Below are 21991 nucleotides of genomic sequence, written 5' to 3'. Positions count from 1 at the left end.
ATACTTTTCGGACCTACCCACGATTCAGATGGCGCCCGCCTCCGGCTCGTTCTTCGGGCCGCCGGGGAGCTTCCGCGGCCAATTTCGGCAAGATGGCGGCCGCTTGCACTGCTCCGGGTCCCTCCATTCCTCGGGCGACAGGAACTGCATCGCGGTCAGCTAATTTAGGCCGTGGCTTCTCCAAAAATGCAGGCCGAACGTCGCCGCCTACCTCTATGACGCAGGGGCCGGGGCTTCCCACTGCGGCCCAGGAGGGAGGATCCTTTGATTCCCCGTGCTGATTCAGGCTCCCTCACCCGACTCACGCCGCTACTGGGACCAAGGGACCTGTGCAGCACGCCAGACCTGCAGGGTATTGCGAAGTGAGGTCACAGTTATGGGCAATCGAGGGTTACTCACTATTTGAAGAGAACCCTGGGCAGGCATGCGGCAGTGAAGGAGAGGTAGACACGAGTTCCTCTGGGGCACACTCTGTATGGAGAGACCTGGCCTGATGTTATGTGAGGTGCCCTGGATGTTGCAGGTGTTTAGAGTGCCTGAAGCAAGGTCCCTTTTGAGATTCGTGACGCCAGTGCCTGTAACGGTGGCACACCGATTGGTAGTAGCAATAAGTGAGGTACACAGGTGGTATAGTGAACCAAACGTTGCTTTACTTATAACAGTCCAACTTTGTACAACAAGATGGTAATGCAGTCCCTTATAACATATGCTTCACAAGCAGGCTTTCTTTCAGTTACTGGCAGGTATAATTCTGTGCAAGATACTCAGAGGGTAATCAACAACACACTCAGAATCAGGTTGTACCTTCTCCTCAGAAATAGTGTACGCTGTTCTTTAGAACTCCTGTCTGGTTTCTATCCCAAGGCCCGGATGCCTAAATGCTGGCTTAAATCCTTGGTAAATATATCTTCCTTCCGTATTAACTCTTGCTCTTACTCTATAGATCCTCTGCCCATCAGCTTACTTATCTTGGCTGGTAGCACTGTCTCTGTATGGCTTGAGGGTAACTGCAGGTTTCTCCCAGGAGGTCCTGTCCTTCTACTGGGGTGTCTTCTGAGCTAACTGAGGCTCACTTGAACTACAGGTAGGCTAGGGTTCTTCACTAGCCTCCTGGTCATAGCTAGCAGCCAGGGCTATCAAGCGGCATGTCAGGAGGAGGCCCTCAGCATTTCTCTGGCTGGTGCCTTCTGACTTCTGTCTCCACAGACTCCTGACTATGAACTCACTCCTCCCTGTCTGGGCCTGGACATTTATACTAGGGGCTCCCTATCTCCCTCTAGTGTCTAGGATGCCTAACTACACCCTAATAGGCCTGCTATTGCATAATACAGGGAGAACATTGCATGTAAAAAGAACACAGAAAATACATTAAATGCATAATCAAATATAAGATCACTGTCCCTTGTGAGCAGGAGTAACGCGCAGCCAATTGACCCTTGTGTAGTGCCCACGCCTACCTAGTGGGACACTACACCTGTAGTTCCCTGCAAGCTGGTAGGACGATTGTACCCCTCTCCTGCCTTGAGTCCAGTATTGGGTTTGGTTGGCAGCCATGTCAGAGCCACCGGCCATTACTTAATATGCATGCACTAAATGCAAGATTAAGTCCCTCGCAGCCAGCCAGACTCCGTATGCTGATACTGCAGGCTATGGCCAGACAGGTTCTGCCCCCCGAGCCTACGCAACCGCATGTCTACCCTGACCGAGTGGAACCAGACTGGGTCCGTGCCTTATCCCGGGCAGTGGAGGACCTCTCGAAAATATCCCAATCCACCCTCTTCTTCAGGGGTCGTTTGGTTGATAACTCCCCACCTGCGCAGTCCGTCCCTTCCTCGTGGTGGTCAACTTAGGGGCAGACCTTCGCACAAGCGGCCCAGCGCAGGACATCATTCCTCCTGACACTTGGGTATCTACACCCCCACCGGGTTCGTGCTCAGACGCATCCTCCCTTCCAGGGGAAAATCTGTCCGAAGGGGAGATTGAAGACTCTGGCACGGATATGGATCCGGAACAATCTTTTAACATTGCTTCCATGGTGGACAGCCTAGTTACTGCTCTCTGTGACACCTTCCAGGTGCAGGATGACTTCTCCATGAGCCACCAGGGAGTGTCTTTTCTCCGCTCCAGGTAGACGCCTAAAGCCTTACATGACGTCTTTTCGGTGGTCATTGCGAAGGCGTGGGATCGTCCAGATTGTCGCTTTACCACATCCAAACGACTATCTACTTTATCCCTTTCCAGCGGAGTGTGTGGCTAAGTGGTCCTCTCCTCCTAAGGTGGATCTTCAGGTCGCACATCTCACATCCCGCCATTCCTGTGGCCAATGGCTCATCCCTCCAGGACCCTGTGGATCGCCGTATGGAGTCCTTTTCTAAGTCCGTTTTTCGCAAGTGGCTTAACACTTCCCATTTTGGCTTCGGCCTGGGTGGCTAAAGTGGTCTTGGAGTGGGCACTCCGGTTAAATCAAGACTTGGCGGCGGACCTCCCTCTAACTGAGCACCAAGCCTTGGCCCTGCAAATCTCCCAAGCGGGAGGCTTCCTTGGACACAGGTGCGCTCGTTGCCCGCTCATTGGCTCTTGCTGTAGCCTTATGGTGCAAACTGTGGCTTAAAGTTTGGGCAGCAGATTCACTATTTCTGAGGCTACGGGCAGTAAAAGTACACACCTCCCAAACAGCAAATCCAAGCGGGTGTGTCGCGCTAGACTTTCAATACCCGGACTCATTCTTTTCGCCGTTTCTTGGGTACACGGCCGGCTGAAGGAGCCCCTCCCAAGGCTTTCACGCAAGACCAGCAGAAGGGTAGTCTCCTTTTTCAGGAAATTTGGCAGGCCCACATCTCAGACGCGTGGACGCTCGAGTGGTAAGCTCAGGTTGCAAGATTGAGTTTGCTTCTCCTCCTCCGGAACGGTTCTATCTGTCCCAGCCACCCAGATCGGGCTGTTACTTTTTTTCCAAGCAATTCGGTCTATCCTCACTTGAGGTGTGATCTCTCCAGTTCCCCTGGAGGAACATTTCACAGGGTTTTATTCAAACCTGCTTGTCATCCCCAAGGAGGTAGGAGCCATTCAACCGGTTCTGGATCTCCAGGTTTCTCCAGGTTCAACATTTCAGAATGGAGTCCCTTCGCTCCATTGTTGCTTAACTAGAGGGGAGAATTCCTCAATAGACATTCAGGATGCGTACCTACACGTACCCATTGCTCCGGCGGATCAGCTTTTTGATAGGACCTCACTACTACCATTTCGTCGCCCTTTCCTTATCTGGACGACATCTTGGTCAAGCAGCAACTTTCAGTCAGAACGAGGTCAGTCTACATATCACTCGGGATACCCTAGCACGCTTGGACTGGCTGGTGAACTTCTAAAAGTCACTCCTACCTCCCACCAGGCGGATCACGTTTCTGGGGATGGTCCTCGACAGTGCTCCTCCCTCTGGACAAGCAGCTAGCCCTCTTGCGGTTGGTCCGGCTTTTCATGAAGGTCTTGGGTACAATTGTTGCTTCCTTCAAGGCAGTTACGTTTGCACAATTTCACACCCGTCCCCTTCAACGGGCGACTGTCGTCCTGGGACAAGTCACCGGAATCCTTGGACCGTCACATCGTCCTTGCCCCAAGGGTGCGCTCGGCACTCAGGTGGTGGCTCTTGGCCCAAACTTTGGAGTCGGTGAAATCCTTTCTCCCGGTCTCATGGATGGTCATAACAGATGCCAGTCTTCAGGGTTGGGGTGGAGTCTTCCTGCCCCAGACAGTCCAAGGCATATGGTTGGAATCAAGACTGCCAATAAACATCCTGGAGCTCTGGGCCATTCATCTGTCCCTCCTCCATTGGACCCCTCCTGAGGGGCCGTCCAATTCATATCCAGTCAGACAACGCTACGGCTGTGGCTTACATCAATCATCAAGGGGTAACCCGCAGTCAAGCGGTGATGGAGGAATCTGCCAGAATCCTGCAGTGGGCAGAGATGCATGTTCCAGCTCTATCGGCGGTCTAAATTCCGGGAGTGGAGAATTGGAGGGCAGATTTCCTCAGTCAGACGACCGTGGACCTGGGAGGTCGTCCCTACCCCCGGAGGTGTTAGACTCCAATAGTTTCTGTTGGGGTCAACCGGAGGTGGACTTGATGACATCCAAGCTCCCCGCCTTCTTCTCTCGGACAAGAGGTCGCCGGGTGTTAGACATAGACGCACTGGTGGTGCTTTGGGACGGGTTCTCTCTACTGTATGTCTACCCTCCTATTCCCCTCCTGCCCCAAGTTCTGCGCAGGATCAGGATGGAGGGCATCCAGATGATTCTCATCGCTCCGGATTGGCCCCGTCACGCGAAGTATACCGATATCAACCTCCTTCTAGGAGACACACCGTGGCCCCTTCTGCTCCGAGACGCTTTCTCAGGGACCTGTCTTCCACCAGCATTTAGAGTCACTACGTTTGACGGAGTGGCTTTGGAAACCGTCATTCTAAAGCAGCGAGGTTTCCCCTCACAATGTCATCCACACCATAATTAAGGCCAGGAAACCAGTTTCATCCAAGATTATACAACTTGGGGGTCCTTTCTGCGCTTCTGTGAGGAATGTAGCCTTCCTCCACTGCGATTCTCACTTCCACCATCCTTTCTGCAATCCGGTCTGGCTTTGGGTCTTTCTCTTAGTTCCTTAAAGGGACAGGTGTCGGCACTGAATTTTTTTCCAGCGTCCTTTGGCAGAACAGGCCCCGGTCAAGACCTTTCTACTAGGGGTGGCTCACATTGTTCTTCTGTATCGCACCATCCTTATCCTCTGGGGACTTAAACCTTGTCCTTGGCTCCCGCTAATCGGCTCCTTTTGAGCCTCTGGATGCAGTTTCCCTCTGTATCCTTTCCTGGAAGGTTGCGTTCCTGGTGGTGATCACATCCATAAGGCGTGTTTTGCATTTGGCGGCGCTTTCTTGTAAGGAGCCTCTTATTTTGCACCAAGATAAGGCAGTGCTCCGCCCGGTACCTTCTTTTCAGCCGAAGGTAGTCTCTGCCTTCCATGTCAACTAAGACATTGTTCTCCCTTCGTACTGTCCCACTCCCTCACATCCTAGGGAGCAAGTTCTAAAATATAGTTTTTTTTATCCTTCTCCAGGTCAAGGTGATTCTGCATCAAGTTGTCACAGCTGTCATAAGAGCTGTGTGGCCTCTGCTGAAAGCCATCTGGCTTTGTCTGCATCTTTTAAGGCACGAGGGTCTTCTCACCCCTCCAGGATAACAGCAGGTTGCTGGACTTCAAAGCTCCCACCCCCCTAGTGAATCTGCGAGGTACAATTCATACCATGAAGACTGCACGAGAACGCTCTCCAATAATACGTACGAGAAAATGATTTTTCATATTAGATATCCATTACTTTGTGTTTCTCCTCCTTTGCAGTAGACCAATTCCAAGCCTGTAGGCTGGGTATAGTCTGTAGATTTTCCCTAGTGGCATCAGCCCATACTCATGGTTTCCTGTATCACCCCCAAAGAAAGATTTTACTGTCACTGAGAACAAAAAAAATAAAAATAAATCCTTATCCATAAAGAATAATTAGTCAAACAGCTAAATCTTTCCAGCTCACCTGCTCCACTCCATAGACATGCAAGGAACCCCGGATCAGGGAAACAATTTCTTCAGGAGCAGAAAAATCCAGCACATGCACCACGGATAAAATCCAACTTTATTGTGATTCTTTTAAAAATTCCATGAGCTGATCAGAATGCTTTACGCTAAGCTAATGCTCAAGAATGGAGGTCCGGTGACCCCGATTACAATTGATTGATGGTCAAACAGGTGCACTGCCGCTCCATTCAAGCTATGGAACTACAAGACACCCGAGCTCGTCCTCTGCAATCTTAATCCCACAGAGCTAAATATGGGACTCTGCTCACAAACAGGGGACACAGGACGAGAGTTCGAAATCGATGGGAGTCCCAGCGGTGGGACCATCACATCCCTTAAACTACAGACTGGGAATAACTTGTAACTGGAAAACCCTGTTAATGCTGGAGTAAAGTAATGAACAAAACACCATAAACAATAAGTGAGACAGGGGAAAACTGGTCCAATATGATTTAGAATTTATTATTTTTAATCTACCTCCATATACACCCGGCTATTCTCAGACAGGAGACAATTCTTCCCACTCATTCAATCAATTACACAATTTTGTTCCCAGGGAAAGGGAGAGGAATCTCAGTCCGGTCGCTTTGCTGCTTCATTATTTTCTCTCCTTGTCGAGGTTGTGGCCGCTCACAGCGCTGTGTCCTGTGGATGTGCCGCCAGACATGTGGAGAACCGGCTTCTCCTGCTGTAAGGTTACACAGTGATGAAGAACAGAAACTAAGAACTAGTGACGGAAACTGACACCCGAAGAGCATCTTAGCATCTGTAGCTGAAGAGCGCTCCTTGTGGCGGTTAAGGGTCTAGACCCGATTCTTGCCCCCCATTTAGAAATGCCTATAAATCCTCCCCCTCTCCTCTGCCTACCTCAGCCTGCTCCATGTACCTACCCTGCCTTTTGCACCTCATGAAGCTGCAGGATATTGGTGTTGTCCACATCTGGAGACTTTCCCACGGCCTACGTTAAATGGCGTGAGGTTCAGCCTGTGGCCCTTGCTCTCTGCTATAACCTCATCATAGGCCTTTTACTTCAGTGTGCTGCTGAGCCCAGGACCCCCGACCAATTACTGGTGGCTCCTACTTTTCTGCCTGGGCCGGCAAGTCAGCCAAGCACTTGATACTGAAATAAAGTACATGGGATTTGCATTCTCTGGTCGTACACGTCTTACAAAGAGGAGGCGCTCTCATCTCTTGTTCACCGGCCTAGTGGGAAAATATTCCAGGCTTGCGATTTTCTCACCGCTATGGGCACGAAATCGAACAACTGAAATGCTGTTGGGTAGAGGGGGATCTTTGGAGGTGGCGACGAGGTTTTCTGCTGACATGCCAGAGTCCATGCCCTCAGCCTGGAGGCCAGACTTGCTCCCTGCGTTACACAGCACATCAGGCTTATTCCTGTTTCTGTTCGGTGCAGTTACTGGCGAACTCTGGAGAACGCGATGGTCTCGGTCTGAGAGGGGAAATGAGCGATGTTCCCAAGGTGCAACAGTCTGCAGAAGGAGGAAGAAAGTGTTACTATAGGTAATTAGTGTAGAATATAGCCTGTAAGTAACACAGATTACCATTTTACCAACAAAGTGCAAAAATGATCACAGCGACCATTACAGTACTGTGCCTGGTCAGCAATGATGGGGATGCAGCATTCATTAGAGTGCAATGACCCCTTCAATTATCTGATCGATGGGGGTGTGAAGAGCAGGACACCCAAAAATCTGATAGGACGGGTCATCAATTTTGTAGCCCTGGAAAACCCCATTTTAACCCCTTCCCAACATCTACTGTAAAAGTACGGTGGATGACGGGTCTGTTTAAAATGGTGCTTTCACACAGCAGACAGCTGGGGCTAATGTCCACGATCTGCGCTAATGCCGATTGCAGACATCTAAACCGTCAGATGCTGTGGGGGGTGGTCGGTACAAAATGTCCAATTTGCCTTTTTTCAATCACTTCACCTCCCATAAACAATTGAATATAGTGTGACCCAAAAATCATACACTCCAAAATAGTATAAATAAGAATTGTCCAGAAAAAAAAAACAACGAGCCCTCACACAGCTCCATAGACATAACTATAAAAAGTTAAGAGGGTCAGAATATGGTAATGAGAAAAATAGATAAAAATTTCAATTTTTTTCAGTATTAAAACACAAGACAGACTAAGCAAATACAGCATCGTCATGTAAGATGAAACAAACCTGTTCTTCTTCATCTGGGACCTCAGGGGTGGAAGATCTGGTGTCTTCACTCCAGGAAAGCCCCCTGGTGCGGCTGTAGACAGAGAGGCATTGGACAGTGCTGTAAGGCTCCTGGTTGTCTGTTGCAGCAGATGACAGGGTTAGTGGGACCTCATTAAGGCTGTGGAAACCAAAGTCCGGGGAGGCTGGCTGTTGGAACGACCCTTGGCTATTGGATGAGGGTTGTGGCGTCCATCGACCATCAGATTTGTTAGAGGATCTAATGAACAGAAAAATAACCTGTTTCAAATATCCACAAGCAAAGAATTGAGAGTCGTGTTCTTTTCACCGCTACTCTGAAGCTTCTGCCAAGCAAGACAACTGGGACACCTGGACGCTCCGACTAAGGTTCCTGCCTCTTCATGAGGCCTGCTGCTCATTACACACTGCACATCATCCAAGGCAATTTAATTTGATATGTCGCACGTTCAATCAGCAATGCGGACAGCTGCAGAGTACTCAAATTGTGTGTAGTAGGTGTTTCTGGTTGATGTAGTGCAATGTACACTAACCTGGTACGGCTGACTCTCTGCAAGGGCAGGTATAGGTAGAAATAGTTTGTGACGCCAGTGCCAAGTAAACGGTGGCACGCCGTTTGCGGATGCAGGAATAAATTGAGGAAACGTAGTCTTAAAACAGAACTCAAACTTTAGTAGGTTTTCCAAGCAGAGACAATAAAGGAAATGCAGTTCCTCAGCATACAGTCGATTTTGCAATTCGGTCGATGCAGGCAATTCAGTACAGCAGGGTAATTACAGAGTGTTAACCACAGGACTTGCAGCACAGGAGCTTGCACTCTAATTCTGTCTGATCCTGGAATGTAGCAATTCTTCACCAAGGCCCATTAACCTAAGTCTGGCTTTATATCCTTGATTATGGCTTAAATAAGTACCTCCTCTGTCTTTCTCAGTACCTCTGGCTCTTCTGATCTTTGCCTCTGTCTCTCTCAGCTTCTGAATGGTTCCTCAGGCTCTTAGTCTAAGATATTCCTGCTTCTGCATATGGGATTTCAGGAGGGAATCTTCTCCTGAACAGCAGGCTTCAGGCCTGGACTTGTCTCAGACATTGTCTAATCTCCAACTGTAGCTTACAGATACTAGACTCCGTCTGCCCTGCACTTCCCTGTCTGGCCTTATATAAACTAGGGCTCCCTAGCTCCCTCTAATGCCTAAGAGCTGGAATGACACCCCTAGCCGGCCTGTACTTGCAAGTTTCATAGCAACAGGGAAATACATGCATTACATGACATTTTATAAAACTGACATATAACAACTTCCCCATAATTAGGAGGGACGACAGCACACCAAGTGACACTTTGGTAGTGACGGGTATTACAGTCCCCGTACACTACATACCCCACTGCTTTAAGCTGAGTACGACCTCGTACTCCATCATGGGTCGCCCAACTGGAATCTCTACCTGAAATAGAAAATAGAGACATGCAGGCATACATACATGTAATTCATCTGCATTTACATTTATATCAGGTCCAATTGGCAAAAATGAAGTGTAGTGACAAGGGGCGTCGTTCTCTTCTCTCAGGATAATGAATGGAACGGGGGCGCTGACCTGGCACAGCGTAACATTAGAACCAGGATAGTCCATGACAATGAATAAGTCCATGATAAAACAGTAGAAAACGGTATAAAAGTTCTTGGAGGCTCAAATAACAAACATGAGTCCGTACCCAGGCTATTTCTTATCAAATCACAGAGGCTCTCATGCGGTGGAGTCCATCCCTGGGCACAATACTTTTAAAAGAGTAAGAATCTCAGAGGCTCAGGTACTTTTTGAGTCTGTCTCCGGGCACGGTTCCTTAGTATGAAGTTGCACAATAACGGACAGCAAGAAAAGTGCTGTAAAACCCCTGATCAACCTGAAAAGGGGGTGAAGGGTAAAAGGTGCAACAAAGGAACAGGCACAACTTGGTGTGGGGTAACAAAAGCAGGCAGGAGATCCCGGAAACAAGCCTGGCCTTGCTGACTTTGTGATTTCAGTGGTCAACACCTACCACTGAGCCGTGGACAAACTGGCAGCCGCAACAAAGGACCAGCAACATACAGTAGGACTCCTGTCCTGGAAGGGTTAACATGAAACTTCAGAAGAAATAAATCAAAGGCCTAGCAGGCTGATCACAGTGGCATATTGTAATCACTTGACTCCGCTGGCAAGTACCGTCTGTAGTAGTCCTCTACAGGAGGATGGGCCCACATGACTGTATCAGGGGGCAGCTGCAGGGTAAAGGGGCCCCTAATAGGTATTGGCCCCATAGGCCTAGGGGTGAACCCTCTGATGGACCGTGCCGGCCCTGGCATGATCACTGCAGGGTGTAACGCGCTTGGCACCGCCGCAGCAAGCGGTCCGGTGCTCTGGGTGCAGCAGTTTACGGCAATCGCGGGTCCGGTCTGGGGCACTGACGGAGCGGTGGCAACAGAAGGCGGTCTACGGGTGGTGACAGGCACCCTTACCTCATCCTTCCTTGGCGGTGTCTGGATCCTGGCGGTGTATGTCTTGCGCAACTCCCGCAACTTCTCCTCCAGCCGGACGATCTGCTCACCGATGCTCTCTGTGTCGGAGTCGCTGTCCTCTGCTGGCGCCGCCGGCGCAGGTACAGTCACCGATGACGCGGACTCGGCCTCTTCAGGTTCTGGCGATGCGTCTGGTCTCCGTCCCATCCGGATGTTCTGAAAGGTAGCACTAAGTCCTTTTAAGTGCTCCAGCTCTGATATTGTCTTCTCCCGACGAGGCAGCTCGGGGGAAGGATAGGGGCTCACCCATTTCTCCAACACGGTTGGCTGCCAGAAGACGTTCGGCCCAATGAAGGAGCTCCGCTCCTGGAAGGCGTGATGGGCCGGCTCTGGAGAGCGTTCAGGTTCCCGCTCGCAGCCAGAGTAGTCTTCTCTTTCTTCTGCCTCCCAGTCCTCAGGTGCTCGCTTGGGACGGGTCACAGCAGTCGCATAAGGGCCTCGCAGGCCCTCGGCAGGGGTGTACTCCACTTCCTCTCCCTCGCGGAGGCTGTCCTGGTACGAAGGGAGGTAGTCTCTTTTGACAGACCTTCGATTAACATAGAGGTCTCTGCCAGTTAGATAGTCCTGAATAAACCCGTAGCCACGGGGTTTGTCAAACGACAGCACCACTCTCTTTCTCCTTTCCAGGCGGGGTTGGGTGTGCGTATGTTTCTCATGTATGGTCTTGGTTAGTTCCTCATAGACGATTTTAGTCTTTGTGTTCCGCTTGATAGCGGCCTCTCGGATCTCCGCCATCAGGGAGGACCATTTAAAAGATGGTTGGAAAAAGTCCCTCCACGAGCCATAGTAGGGCTCGGGTTCTTTCTCCCTTGGGCGGCAGGCGGGTTGCTCCGGTCCCGGAGCGTAGGCCGGTGGAGCCTCCTCTGGCTCTACACCGATGTCAGTCATCTTTTTAATTTCAGGTACGGACGCTGCAGCAACACTCTGCTCACAATCCAACATGCTCGATCCTACTGAGGAGAGCGATAGGGTCGCGTCAATTAAAGTAGCCAGCTCCTCCCATTGCACTGGGAGGCCGCCCCCCAGGTATTCCAGTATAGGGAAGGCGGTGTCCATGCTGGCAGACATGCAAATGTCCAGATAAGCCGTGGCGCCTGCCCTTGACCTTCTTCCCGCTTTTTCCTCAGAAAGGCGCCAATTTTTCCCGCCTTTTCGGGATGAAGGTGACGCAGCAGTAAATTCAGCAAGCTCAGCGGCCATCTTTAGGTACAAACGCTGTCTATTCACTGACAGCAAGCAGGAATGTTTAAAGTCCACAAAACCACACTCCAATGCGGCGATTTTCTTCCTCTGGGTAGCGCAACACTGCACAGCGCTTTTTAGAGGTTTTTGGTACACTTTGGGTACGATTTTCAGTCCACAAAGTCCACTTGAATAAAACAGGAAAATGTCACTTTGGTCACAGGGCAACGGTATAAGGCACAAAGTTCACGCTTCTTGCACTAGAAAGCGTGCGTATCCTGTTCGTGACGCCAAAAGAGAGGTGCAGAGTACTCAAGTTGTGTGTAGTAGGTGTTTCTGGTTGATGTAGTGCAATGTACACTAACCTGGTATGGCTGACTCTCTGCAAGGGCAGGTATAGGTAGAAATAGTTTGTGACGCCAGTGCCAAGTAAACGGTGGCACGCCGTTTGCGGATGCAGGAATAAATTGAGGAAACGTAGTCTTAAAACAGAACTCAAACTTTAGTAGGTTTTCCAAGCAGAGACAATAAAGGAAATGCAGTTCCTCAGCATACAGTCGATTTTGCAATTCGGTCGATGCAGGCAATTCAGTACAGCAGGGTAATTACAGAGTGTTAACCACAGGACTTGCAGCACAGGAGCTTGCACTCTAATTCTGTCTGATCCTGGAATGTAGCAATTCTTCACCAAGGCCCATTAACCTAAGTCTGGCTTTATATCCTTGATTATGGCTTAAATAAGTACCTCCTCTGTCTTTCTCAGTACCTCTGGCTCTTCTGATCTTTGCCTCTGTCTCTCTCAGCTTCTGAATGGTTCCTCAGGCTCTTAGTCTAAGATATTCCTGCTTCTGCATATGGGATTTCAGGAGGGAATCTTCTCCTGAACAGCAGGCTTCAGGCCTGGACTTGTCTCAGACATTGTCTAATCTCCAACTGTAGCTTACAGATACTAGACTCCGTCTGCCCTGCACTTCCCTGTCTGGCCTTATATAAACTAGGGCTCCCTAGCTCCCTCTAATGCCTAAGAGCTGGAATGACACCCCTAGCCGGCCTGTACTTGCAAGTTTCATAGCAACAGGGAAATACATGCATTACATGACATTTTATAAAACTGACATATAACAACTTCCCCATAATTAGGAGGGACGACAGCACACCAAGTGACACTTTGGTAGTGACGGGTATTACAGTTCCCGTACACTACACAGCTCCTAAGTGTGTCATCTACACCGAGGTGACCTGGAAATCACAGTCCTGTCTGCTTGTGTGTTCTGCTCTGTAAAATTAAATTTACGTACCTGCTTCCTCGCCTCTGCGGAGCAGCTGAAGTCCAGGAATCCCAGCGGGAGCGCTCCAGATCCTCGTATGCACTGTGGCGGTTCTGATATGCCTCTGCGGACAGATCTTCAAGCTGCAGAGACACAGAGAAGTCAACATAACTAGATGAAGTCAGGGCATAGCAGAGTCTGCTCACCGTGTGGGAAATTAATAGACTGGATGGGCTCTGTCCTAAACTGGAAACTAAGCAGCATCAATGTCAGACAGACCAGCGCAATCTGCCAGGAAATGCAAGTCAAAGGGGTCGTCTCATCTGAGACACTGGGCGCATATCGCTAGGATATACCCCTATTGTCTGATGGGTGTGACACCCGCACCTATCTCCTAAAAGTAGCCCCAAAAGTGGTGGAGGGTGCACTGCGCATGCGCAGCCGCCGTCCATTCATTTCTATGGGGCCACGAGAATAAAGCACTGGCGCAGAAATTTCCGTCAGGCCCATAGAAGTGAATGGGACGGGTGGGCGGTCATACACTGTGCGCTCCCATTCACTTCTATGGGGAGCGCGCTTGGATGTGGCCGAACCAAAGTCCTCAAGCCACCACTTTGCTCGCTCTGTTCTCCATATAGGCGCGGGTCCCAGCGGTGGGACCCAAACCTATAAGACAATAGGGGATATCCTAGCAATATGCCCCCAATGTCTCAGATGTGAATACCCCTTTAACTCTGCATTGTAAGGAGGAATAAAAGTAAATCTATTACCCAACATAACAGCTGTACACAGGTCATTAATGCCAAAGGTTAAATAACTTCTAGGGGTCGTCACAAAAAATACCCCTCCATATGGGCATGGGGGGGTCCCAGGCCTAGGATCCCCCTTTATGGTCAGGTTGGAACCTCCAGCTCTCACGATTGTGGACGCAACGTGCTCCAGTATTACACAGACAGCTCCTCATCTGAATGACTGACCCCACAGTGGCTATACCTACTTCATTTACAGGGAGGCAATGCTGCCACCTGCAACTCCCTAGGACACACTCTGACTCCCTGAAAGATAGTACACATCATAGGATGTAAGAGAGGGTCAATGGAAGAATAAATATGAGAGGGGGGCTGAAAGGGGGCATTGATGCTTAGTCCATTGGAAAAGATCAGTTGCCGATGTGTTATACCCACTATCAGTCACACAGGCAGCGGCATTAATGTGAAGGAACTGAAAGTATTGTTTAACCAATAAGACAAAACCTCCCCTCATCTAACAACTCATAAAGAAAAGGCCACACTGCATTGCTAAAGGTCTTCTCAGCATCAAGACCCGTAGGTGGTTACGCTGGGTTATGCTCCGGTACTGTGGACGCAACGTCCAGTCTATGAGTTGCAGTGCTGCTTCTGTTCTAAATGAGGTCTGTCTGAGCATTGCAAAGAAAGCCGGGGAGTATTATTTGGAAACGATTCGCCAATGTTTTCACTAGAATTTGTAATCGTGGTCAAGCAATGAAATCGGTCAAAAAGACTGAGTCTTCAGGGGATCTCTACCAGGTTCATGGAGATCTGTCCAGGAGTCAGTAACACAGTGAATAGGAGTTACATAAGTAAAAACCGAGTTAAATAGTCCAGTTAGGACAGGTATTGTCAGAGGATGGGATGTTTTGTAATACTCTGCCGAAAGACCATCTGGACTCAGTGTTTTACCATTCAATGCCACAAAAATGGCCCGCCGAACCTTCTCCTCCATGAGAGCAGAATCCCATTAGAGTAGCTGGAACAGTAGGGTGGTCATACTTACTTGGTACCTGCGTTACGGCTTAGTTGCTCCATGACTGCCTATGTAGGTCCAGGGTCTCTGGGAAACAACAGTAATTTGCTGCAGCGGTCAAGTGCCACCTCGTCAACAGGATGCTGATTCTCAAAGACCCCGGACCTGCGGAGGTGGATGTGGAGCGATGGAGACGGAACCCAGTGGTGGAGACCAGATAAGTATGAACACCACCTGAGGTCTGGACACTCTGAAAGCATCTGTTAAAAGGTTTAAAGCTGGATAACCACTTTAATAATGGGGAGGAGAGGAGGGACTGCCCTGTAGAGGTCTTCATAGTAATCACTGAATATTTAAGCAATTTATACAGGATTAGCAGTAACTGTGCCAGTCAGAGGGTTCTGCAACTGGGTGACTGGTTTATAAAGTTGACTAGATTTAGTAAGGGCCGCTAATAATTTACCCGTCTTATTGCCCCAACAATAGAATTTAATTTATGATATCTGCATCTGACAATGAGACTATATGTATAGCAGGCTCGATTTCCAGCCTGCATTTGTGGGAGGGGCATAGGGTATTTAGCCGGCCGCACGCCCTCCCACAGGTGTCGGCATCGCGCGGTGCACCTCGTATCACGGTTACGTCATCCGAGTGCGACTTCCGGTTCCGGCTAGATCGACGAGCAGAGGCCGCGGCGGTACGCTTCTCCTGTGCGGCGGTCTTTGGTGGTAAGCTACCCTGTGCTGCTTCGTCGCCGCACTGCATCTCCGGGCGCCCACCGCCGGCTCCGCTTCCCCCACCGGCGCGTCTCCTCTACTGCGCTTGTCCACGCGCACTGGGCCGCGCCATCTGACTCCCGTTCGGCCGCGGCCATAGCGCTCGGTCGGTGGGAGCGCGGGTTCCTGGCGTGGCCGGCGGGGGGAGCGGTGCAGCAGCAGATGTTGGTGCGGGTTTTCAGGCAGCACTGGTGCGCGACTTCCCGCATGCGCGGCCCGAGTCATGGCTTGACATACGTTCCCTATGTGTAGTCTCCCCCGCAGCACGCCGCTTCTCCCAGCCGTCGCATTGCAGGGGGCGCCGCACGTCTCCTCCTCCCCCCTCTGGCTGACTGCATCACCATTATCAGTGCCTGGGGGAGCGGCAGACGGGGACGCGGCGAGGCGGCGTGTCCCCTGTGGATGGTTTCTTACCCCCTGGGTGGGCACAGCGCCATAGTCGGCCCCATTTTTTAATCCTGAGACGCCCGTTCCCTTGCTGGAAATTCCCCGGCTCTTTCCGCCAAAACGATGGCCTGCCTTGTTTTAAAAGCGGGCATGCTGGACAAACCTTGGCATGCTGTCAGGGGTCCCTCTCACGCACAGTAAGGTGGTTGGTGTCACATCCCACACAGTCTGTGGGGCAGAGCGGGCCCCGTCACTGGTCCAGGAATGACAGCCGTTTGTCTGCAGGATGTTTATTTTAAGCAACTAGCAGCCCGTCCTGTGTTTTTAGCGTCCCCAGGAAAAAAAAAAATATATATATCTTTCTGTCCGCTCTGATATGTTCTGTATTCTATTTACCTGGCCCGTCATGTTTTCTCCTTCCAGGTACGTCCAGGTGGTCTTCTTTTCCTGTTTTGCACTAATATGGTTCTCTCCGTGTCCTGTCGCCTGATGCGTTCAGGTTCCCTTTCGGGTCCTGTCGCCTGATACGTTCAGGTTCCTTTTCGGGTTCTGTCGCCTGATACGTTCAGGCTCGCTTCATGTCCGATCACCTGATACGTTCAGGTTTCTTTTCAGGTCTGGTTGCCGGATACGACCGGGGGTTGTTTTCGTCATGTCCTTCCACCTGATCCGTTCAAGATTTCCTTCATGTCCTTCTGCCTGATACGTTCAGGTTTTGCTTCATGTCCTCCTGCCTGATACGTTCAGGATGTTCTTTGTGCCTTCGGCCTGATACATTCAGGTTCTGTCTTCGTGTCTGTCTGCCTGATACGTTCAGGTTTTTTTCTTCATGTTTTTCTGCCTGATACGTTCAGGTCCTCGTCATGTCCTCTTGCTGTTTCAGTCTTCATCATGTCCTCCCTCCTGTTACGTTTGGTTTCGTGTCCCGTCTTGTCAGACCTGGTTGTTCGTTCATCTTTTTCAAATCTTTCTTTTTGTCTGCTACCCACTTCACGTCGCATTCCTCTCCTACTGTCCTGTTGCATCTTTCTCCTACCCCATAGGTGTACCTATCACGGTCAGTTCAGGCTTCCTTATCTGTCACGCTCGGGGCCTGTTGCTCGCCGTTGCCATCACGCACGGGTCATGTCACCTCACTGCCTGCCACATTGGTAAAATTCCACGCTGGCAGCCAGTTGGGGCCTCGTTTCCAGACACGTCTCGGCTCTCGGTCTTGTTCAGGGCCCGGCGTTTTTCAAGTCACTTGTTCACGCCAGGTCATGTTTCGTCACTACCTTATACGCTCAGGCCACTCAATTCACGTCAGATCTTCCCCACAGGGTCCGGCCTTCTTCTTGCATCATGTCTCACGTTTCGGACATTGAGGACTCAATGTCCATCCCAGAGTCAGCGGTCTCCGAGGCAGCCAGCCGCGCGTCTTACAGACACTGGACCATCCCCAGGATGATCGCCGAACTTAAAAAGAAAGGGATCCGCCACTCGGCATCTGCACGAAAGGCAGAGCTATATCGTCTGCTCTTTCCTGAATCTCCCAGGACTCCCGAACCACCCGGAGCCTCCGAAGACATGGTCTCCATGTCGACCATTCAGCTCTCCCTGACTCAACTCCATGCGACCATTAACAATCTAGCGTCTTCAATGTCACACATCGACTCCAGGCTCCAGGCCGTCGAGAGCAAGATTTCTACGCCTCCTCCTCCGGCAGAGCCCGAAGCTGTTCCTTCAACTTCCCATGCCAACGTCCCAGGTACAAGTCTGGCCTCTCCTGACATCGCCCCCGCGTTCTTCGTATCAGAGAACATCAGGCGGGATATCCTGGCAGGAAAAGACATCAATTTGGCCGCCATCCTAATCTCTACCCATGATACGGTCGAAAACCGGACAATCGCCTGCGGTGATATGTCAGTGGTGCTGAGGTCTAAAGACGTCCGCCTCAACAAGAAGCTGTCCATCCCCGAATTTATGCTGACCTTCAGCCTGTACCGGGACATAGTGTGCTCCATCCATCCCCACCGCAGGGTAGAATTGGATACATACATGTACAAGGTCACCAAGCTGGGATACAAAAATGGCAGTTCCCCCTTTTATGAGTATCACCGGTCCTTCTCTGCCAAAGCTGCAGCGGCATTCCTCCAGCACCAGCATGTTACCAACTGGGAGGTTTTGGACATGGAGATTTTTTGCAGGCATTTCGCCGGGCAAAAATCCCCAGCCTGTGCCGGTTGCCTATCAGTCCTCCATTCGTCTGATTGGTGCCCCCATGTCGCCAACCCATCCCCTGCCAGGCCAATGTTCAGCGCCGGGGCGCAGAAACCCAACCCCGCCACGGACACACTCGGTCGTCCCATCACTTTCTTAGGAAAGAATCAGATTTGTAATAACTTCAACCTGGGTTTCTGCAGTTATGATAAGTGCAAAGCTTTGCACATCTGCTCCATCTGCTTTAGGGCCCATCCTCAGTCCTCCTGTTACCAACGCACGGCCAAACGCTCCTGACTAGGCGGGGTCAACGTTGACCTGTTACTCTCCCTCCTCCAACAACATCATGACCCCAGTTTTGTCCTGTTTCTCAAACAGGGTTTTTCGGAGGGTTTCCATACAGGGCTAGTCACCCTTCCGCAGGTCACTCATGAATGCCCCAACCTTCTCTCTTCTCTGGCGGATCCCGGGGCGGTGGACGCTCTGCTGGAGGCGGAGTTGCAGAAGGGCTTCATGATCGGTCCTTTTGCCAAATCCCCTTTCCCTCTGTGCCGGGTCAGCCCCATAGGTCTGGTGACCAAAAAATCCTCTAATAAAAAAAGATTGATCTATGACCTGTCTGCTCCTCATGCATCCAGCACCCCCAGCCTAAATTCCCTGGTCTCGTCGGACGAGTTCTCCATGCAGTACTCGTCCCTGGACGAGGCCGTGGAGCTCATTTTACAGGTCGGGGCAGGAGCTTGGTTGTCAAAAGCGGACATTGCTGATGCCTTCAAGTTGCTGCCTATCCTGCCTCACCTGTGAAAGTTCTACGGCATCAAATGGAGGGAAAAATATTATTTTGCCACCCGCTTGACGTTCGGGTCAAAGAGCAGTCCCTGGCTCTTTGACCAGTTCGCCCAAGCACTTCATTGGCTCTTGGTCAACCATGCCTACTGTCCGAGGGTTATCTATTATCTGGACGACTTCTTGCTCATCGAGCAGGCCGAACACACCCCGGATAGGTTGGACAGCCTCCTCAGCCTGTTCAGCCGCCTGAACGTTCCAGTGGCTTCAGCAAAGGTCGAGGGCCCCTCCAGGGTAATCACCTTTCTGGGCATCACCCTGGACACAATCAGAATGGAGGCCAGCCTCCCCCTGGACAAATTAAGCAGGTTAAAGGACTCTGTGGCCAGGCTCGTGGGCACCCGCACAGTGTCAAAGTTGGAACTCCAGTCTTTATTGGGGTCCTTCAACTTTGCCGCCAGGATCATGCCTCAAGGCAGGTCTTTCACCGCCGGCCTGCTCAGACTCCTCCCAACAGCCTCAGATCAGCATGCCCTCATCCACCTCAGACGCGATGCGCTGGCGGATCTGGCCATGTGGTCACTGTTTTTGTCCAGCTGGAATGGCATCTCCCTCTTCGTTCCTCAGTGGAACGAGGCCTCCCCCTTGGTGTTCTCCGATGCTGCTGCTTCCCTCGGTTTCGGGGCCATCTGCGGGGACCAATGGTTTGCGGGTCCTTGGCCCGCGCAGGTCTCCTCAGACCAGGAGGCTGCCAGGTCCTCCCCCCTGCTCGAGGTTTACCCCATCGTCGCAGCCGCTCTTGTCTGGGAGCAGTTGTGGAGTAACAGGCCAGTGTGCTTCATGACTGACAACCAGGCAGTTGTTGACATCCTCACTAGGGGTAGGTCCAGCTCCCCCAAGGTCATGCGTCTGGTTCGCAAGCTCACCTGGCTGTCTCTTCAAAACAACTTCCGTGTCATCTGCAGGCACATAGAGGGCAAGAAAAATACCGCAGCCGATGCTCTGTCCCGTTTAAACTTTAATTTGTTTTTTCAGGTCATGCCGGGAGCACGGAGAGTCGGGATCAACCCTCCGGGGTTCGAAGCCCTGATCATGGACTAGAGGAGTACATTTCCGCAGCCCACAGTCTCATCCGCAAGTCACTCTCGGCTAATTCTGCCCGGAACTATTTAACGGGGTGGAACACCTTCAGGCGGTTTGCCCACCTTCACCCCAGGGGGGACAGAGACAGAGTCTCCTTCATCCTGGCCTTCCTGGCGTACTGCCACAAGGAGCTCCGGTTGTCCCACAACACCATCAGACTTTATTTAGCGGGCATCCAGCACCACCACATGATCAGTCATCCCAGTCATACCTCTTTCTTTTCCTCCCAGGCGGTCAAGGCGGTCTTGAGAGGCATTCAGAAGCTCTCTTCTCCTTCCACTCCCACCAGACAACCAGTTACAGGGGAATTATTCCAAAAAATTTCTGCCGCCCTAGATGGTAGTCCCTTTGGCCCTTTCAGAAGTTTGATCCTCAAAGCTGCTCTCTACCTCAGCTTCTATGGGTTTCTCAGGCCTGGGGAATTCTGCTGCACCTCAGCCCAGAATCCAGGGCCAGCAATCAGTCAGCTCCACCGTAGTTTAGACCACTTCACCTTCTCTCTACTTTCCTCCAAAACCTCCCAAGTCGGTCCACCGGTACAGATTGAGTACTTCAATTCGTTCAATCCTTGGTGCCCAGTGTCAGTGTTCAATCAGCTGCTCTCCACTCTCCATGAGAGAACTCCCGACAGCCCCCTACTGCCATTTCCCGTGCTTTCACTGACATCCGCGCAGTTCATCAGGCCATTCGTTCCATAGCTTCGGGTGTGGGGTTCCACGCTGCCTCCATTTCCGGACAAGCTTTTTCCAGTTTGGTTTTGTAATACTCAATTAATAAAATCCATGTTTTGCCCCCTTTTTTGGCTACCCGCGTCACGTGGCTAAAGGCACACCAGCCAAGTTAGGTCCTACCGTGTCCAGTTCTCCACCCTCTTTCCAACACTCCCCCCGGAGCCTTGACCACAAGTATAGCAGGCTGGATTTCCAGCCTGCATTTGTGGGAGGGGCATAGGGTATTTAGCCGGCCGCACGCCCTCCCACAGGTGTTGGCATCGCGCGGTGCCCCACCCGACCCACCCTCTTTTCCAGTCTCACTTCAGCTCAGACTCCCTGGGTTAGCCCCCTTTTTTGGCTACCCGCGTCACGTGGCTAAAGGCACACCACTAGCCAAGTTAGGTCCTACCGTGTCCAGTTCTCCACCCTCTTTCCAACACTCCCCCCGGAGCCTTGACCACAAATAAAAGATATATAAAGAATATGGTGGCTCACTGACGCCTGTAGCTATGAGTGGGTGCTACTAAGCCTAATGACTCACCCAGTCAAAAGGAAAATATGAAATATATAGAGAGGCTGAGCACTCTCCAAATGGACCACACAGGGACTAATTCAATATATATAAAAGAGTCCAGAAGATGTTCAGCCATGAATTAGGCCTGTGGTGTCTCCGTACAAGGGGATAAGACAAGCGCACCTCGGGCCTGTAACCAGGAGTTATGTATTTCACCAAACCATTTCTCCTTCTTTCTACACGAGAGATAACGGACTGTTATACTTTTTATCCTTTATTTTTTATTTATGTTTTTCTCAGTTTATTAGATTTCTATATTCTATCTTTTATTACATGTATTTCTTCTTATATCTATGTCCGGGCAGCAGGATGTATGTCCCCATATAAAGGGGACTCAGGGCAGCCATCAGATAATGTCTGTACACAGAGATGCAGGGAAAACATGGTTGGTGTGTCCTCTGCCTGCCCACCAGCCGCCTCTATTGAAGGGATTTCCTCTGATGTCAGCAGTTTCCTCCAGTGCAGGACCCAGCACCATCTTCATATTCTTAACCTCTTTGCTGAGATCTTCAGGTGAAGTTCATGGTGTTGCTGAGGACGCTATGAGGACCAGACTTCTCATATTTCTCTTATTCGCCGGTGTCATCATAACTGCAGCAGCAGAAGAACCTGAGGCATCTGCAAGAGATAAGACCGGAGGGGGGTCATGAGAGTGGACAGGTCAAGTGGTGACAGTGGGGACTGATGAAGAGAGGGGTAGTAGGTCCTAGAGATACGAGCTGATTACGGTGAGTCCTGCTGCTGAGTCCCCCCACAATCAGCTGGTATCACTGGAGGAAACATTTAGGGAACTCTTCTGGGAAAGTCAAGTGATCACCAGAGGG

General features: G+C 50.9%; 1 protein-coding gene across 1 annotated transcript in view; it reads right to left on the bottom strand.

Moving 5' to 3' along the window:
- Positions 1–6712: 6712 nt before the first annotated feature.
- Positions 6713–21991, bottom strand: part of LOC121002633 — a 69741-nt gene continuing 54462 nt past the window's right edge. Inside the window, exons 13-16 of the mRNA XM_040434072.1 lie at positions 21760–21785; positions 12856–13071; positions 7809–8067; positions 6713–7104 (exon numbers count right to left, since the gene is read on the bottom strand). Coding sequence (XP_040290006.1) covers positions 6799–7104; positions 7809–8067; positions 12856–13071; positions 21760–21785 — 807 coding nt within the window. The 3' untranslated portion in view covers positions 6713–6798. The remainder of the gene's footprint in view (positions 7105–7808; positions 8068–12855; positions 13072–21759; positions 21786–21991) is intronic.

The sequence above is a fragment of the Bufo bufo genome, chromosome 5 (assembly GCF_905171765.1).
Source record: "Bufo bufo chromosome 5, aBufBuf1.1, whole genome shotgun sequence".
In the NCBI taxonomy this organism is placed as follows: Eukaryota; Metazoa; Chordata; class Amphibia; order Anura; family Bufonidae; genus Bufo; species Bufo bufo.
The sequence above is the reverse complement of the archived record's forward strand: the minus strand, read 5'-3'. Positions and strand labels throughout refer to the sequence as shown.